Here is a 3,838-nt window from a genome sequence, read left to right on the forward strand (position 1 = left end):
GAATATTGAATTCCATAATGAGTATACAAAATCCATATATTTGAACCCCAACTAATATGGAATTGAGAAGCAATTAATTTTTCCCTCTATCCAAAAACCAAACAAGTGAGGCAAAGAATTTACAAGTTCTTAATTATTCCTATTTTTTTGCTCCATTTAAATGGAAAATAATCAAGCGTTTCCTCTAAGTCAACGAATTAATTAAGACGTGTGATGCTAATAAGTCTAACTATCCCATACCCTCAACTTGCAATATCTTAGTTGGAGCAAATTATAACTATAGAGCATAATATGCTTAAAAAAAAAAAATTATAGAGGTCCAAATACATGAAAGCTCAATTTGTAGGTTGAATCCAAATATGTGACAAACTAAGGCTTATTTTGGAAAAAAAAAAAAAAAAAAAAAAAAAAAAAAAGAAAATTTAGGTATAAGTAGGTAGCTTGAGGTCATACAACCCATACTATAATAGCATATAGCTTGGATATAGATGAAATGCTTTTTATAGAAGTCTTTACATTGAATGTGGGGTCTCATTAAAATATATATAAGTTCAAAGAGAGTTAAACAAATGTATTTGTAATATCTAATGTGTAGATACATTAATTAAAGAATATATGTACATCAAAACAAAGGAGAGAAGACCACAGACTTTAATCATATGAAAAGGACAATCAAGACATCATTTTCAAATCCTAATTACATGCCACCCCTTATGGCCAACTTCCCCCCCCCCCCTATTTAAACCTCTCTATTCCTCTAAACCCTCTCCACACATTTGTTTGTCAAACAACCAACTAGAGAACTTATATTCCTTCTTGATCTCTTTTCTCCTCTTTGCTCTTTTGTCCCACTAAATCTATCAAAAAAACTAGTAGACAAAAGTGAGTTATTTGCACTATTTCAAGAACATATTTATGAATCAATATTGTAATCCTTGTTCACCTCTAATGGTTCATGCACTTGAACAAGAAGATTTCTTTACTGGTAGATGCATACTAGTAAATGGTCCTGTTATTATTGGAGCTGGTCCTTCAGGACTAGCGGTTGGCGCTGGTCTTAAACAACAAGGGGTTCCCTTTGTAATCTTGGACCGCGCCAACTGCATTGCTTCCCTATGGCAAAACAAGACGTATGATCGCCTTAAACTTCACCTCCCGCGACAATTCTGTGAATTGCCTTACTTCCCATTTCCAGAAAACTTCCCTGAATATCCTACTAAGTACCAATTCATAAGCTACCTTGAATCTTATGCAAAAAAATTCGAGATCAACCCACGATTTAATGAGTCTGTCCACACTGCTAAGTATGATGAAACTTGTGGCTTGTGGAGGGTGAAGACAGTATCTAAAAATGGTTCAATCACTGAATATATATGCAGGTGGCTTGTGGTGGCTACAGGAGAGAATGCAGAAAAGGTGGTGCCCGAATTCGAAGGATTGCAAGATTTTGGTGAACATGTTATGCATGCTTGTGACTATAAAACAGGGGAAACTTATGAAGGGAAGAATGTGTTAGTTGTTGGCTGTGGCAACTCAGGCATGGAAGTTTCACTTGATCTTTGCCATCATAATGCAAGTCCATCCATGGTTGTCCGAAGCTCGGTAAGTCTCATATTCTCATCCAAAAATCATTCCTCACAAGCTACAAGCCTAAGTATGCTAGGAGAAAAAATTGCACTCCATATTTTTGAGAGCATCTTTCCATGTTGAGCAGACTCTCCAAAATGGCGCCGCACCCGTGTCGGATCCTCCAAAATGCACTATTTTTTAAAGGATCTGACACTCACCCACTAATAATTTTGAAGAGTTCGAGCAACATAGTTCCGGACTAACAAATCTTCCTTATATCTCCAATTTATCACAAGTATATGATCTTATGATATCTTAACGTCTTCATTTTTAATGAACAGGTTCATGTTTTGCCAAGGGAAATTCTTGGAAAATCGACGTTTGAGTTAGGAGTTTCGATGATGAAATGGCTACCAATTGAGATGGTTGACAAGATATTGCTAGTTGCAGCAAGGTTACTTCTTGGAAATATAGAAAAATATGGTTTAAAAAGGCCATGTATTGGACCTTTACAGCTCAAGAACACAGAAGGGAAGACTCCTGTCTTAGACATAGGTGCATTACAAAAGATTAGATCTGGAGATATAAAGATAGTTCCTGGAATCAAGAAATTTTCTCAAGGAAAAGTAGAATTTGTTAATGGGGAAATTCTTGAAATTGACTCTGTCATCTTGGCAACAGGATATTGCAGCAATGTTCCTTCCTGGTTAAAGGTGAGAAAAGAAACTAAGTTTTGTTTTTCTTTTTGTTTTGTTTTGGTTGTGTAGTCAAGTAGGTGTATTTAATTTTTTATTTATGGATTCTTGTGACAGGTATGGAAGTTGGTTTCTTGTAGATTCTCTGTTCCTATTTCTTGTATTGTTAGTGATCAGGTGGATAGTATTCTCATTTGCTTCAATTTTCTTTTTAATTTATTGGGAACAGAGAAACTTAACTGATCACTTTCCATCTTTTTATTTTCTCTAGATTTTCTTTTTCTTTTACTATGGTAATTAATTTTCCAGAAACAAGATTGAGTTTTCCAAGAAAATAGTTGAATGGATTAGATCAGCAGATCTGAGCTGCAATTCTTGTTTCTTTATTATTATTTTTTTCTGTTTTCTTACACATTTTTTCCTTTTTAGATTATTGATAAGAGTTTTCTAAAATACTTTCCTTAAAATTTTGGCCTAATGAGTATTTATTGATTTTTTTTTTATACAGGAAAATGAATTTTTTTCAAGGGAGGGATTTCCAAAAAGCCCATTTCCAAATGGATGGAAAGGAAAAGCTGGTCTATATGCAGTTGGATTCACAAGAAAAGGACTCTCTGGTGCATCTTTGGATGCAATTAAAGTATCACAAGATATTGGCAAAATATGGAAAGAAGAAATTAAGCAGAAAAATCAATCTGTTGCTGTTGCAAGTCATAGAAGAAGCAAGTTACCTTTCTAATGCCAAGCTAATATGATTTTTTTTGTTTTTAAAATTTTTACCTTTTCTTCCTGTAATTTTACTTGCCAAGTAACAAGCTGATAGTCTGTAATTTAGGGGGGGGGTTGTGACAAGAGAAGGAAGAGACAAAACAGAGGGCAGCCCTCTCCAGAGAAATCCCAAAATTCATATTTGGGAATTTTTGTAGGAAGAAGAGGCTTTTTCAGCATCTACTTCTAAGGAAAATTTGTACAAAAGGTTGAATAATATGTAATAGAAAATGTGACTTCATATATCTCCTTTCCCTGTAGGTAATTTAACCAGTTCCACAAAAAGTACTTAAAAAGAGTGATGTACTACTATGTAAGTATGTTGTTCAATTGATGCATCATGACTCTTGAGCCGAGGATTTTCGGAAATAGTATATATACCCCTCGGGTAGGGGTAAGGTGTGCGTAAACACTACACTCCCCAAACCCCACTTGTGGAATTGTTGTTGTTGTTATTGTACTGGATTGTTGTTGTTGTTATTGCCTCTTGTACATCATGCTTCAGTACTTGTGAAGGAAAATTCATCTTCTGATTTTATCAAGTTGGTAAAGAAGGGTCAAAGGTGATAGATAGGTTCTCTCACTCAATAAATCTTGGTCCACCCTAGTCATTTATTCTACTGATGGGATCTATCTTTAGAACATGGTCCACCTAGGGTCCCATTAAATATGGTGGACCAAATATCCATAATTCCAGAACATCCCTTATTTCTATTTAAATATGACAGAGACTCTTCACAACTTTAGTTCAGGAAATACCTATGTAAAACTCTTAGAGCACCTCCATGTTGCCAAACACATGGATA

The 3,838-nt window shown here is 34.9% G+C and overlaps 1 protein-coding gene across 1 annotated transcript; it reads left to right on the forward strand.

Moving 5' to 3' along the window:
- Positions 1–772: 772 nt before the first annotated feature.
- LOC107811456 (putative indole-3-pyruvate monooxygenase YUCCA3) lies at positions 773–3,137 on the forward strand. The gene is made up of 3 exons (XM_016636380.2): positions 773–1,602; positions 1,911–2,282; positions 2,773–3,137. The coding sequence occupies exons 1-3, from the start codon at positions 916–918 to the stop codon at positions 3,001–3,003; spliced, it is 1,290 nt and encodes a 429-aa protein (XP_016491866.1). The 5' UTR covers positions 773–915; the 3' UTR covers positions 3,004–3,137.
- Positions 3,138–3,838: the final 701 nt, after the last annotated feature.

Source organism: Nicotiana tabacum, chromosome 7, assembly GCF_000715075.1.
Source record: "Nicotiana tabacum cultivar K326 chromosome 7, ASM71507v2, whole genome shotgun sequence".
Lineage (NCBI taxonomy): Eukaryota > Viridiplantae > Streptophyta > Magnoliopsida > Solanales > Solanaceae > Nicotiana > Nicotiana tabacum.

Excerpts from the sequence above, each read along its gene's own strand:
- LOC107811456 (XM_016636380.2), top strand. The coding sequence starts at position 916 with ATGAATCAATATTGTAATCCTTGTTCACCTCTAATGGTTCATGCACTT. Across the intron at positions 1,603-1,910 it reads CCATGGTTGTCCGAAGCTCG|GTTCATGTTTTGCCAAGGGA; the intron begins GTAAGTCTCATA and ends TTTAATGAACAG. Across the intron at positions 2,283-2,772 it reads ATGTTCCTTCCTGGTTAAAG|GAAAATGAATTTTTTTCAAG; the intron begins GTGAGAAAAGAA and ends TTTTTTATACAG.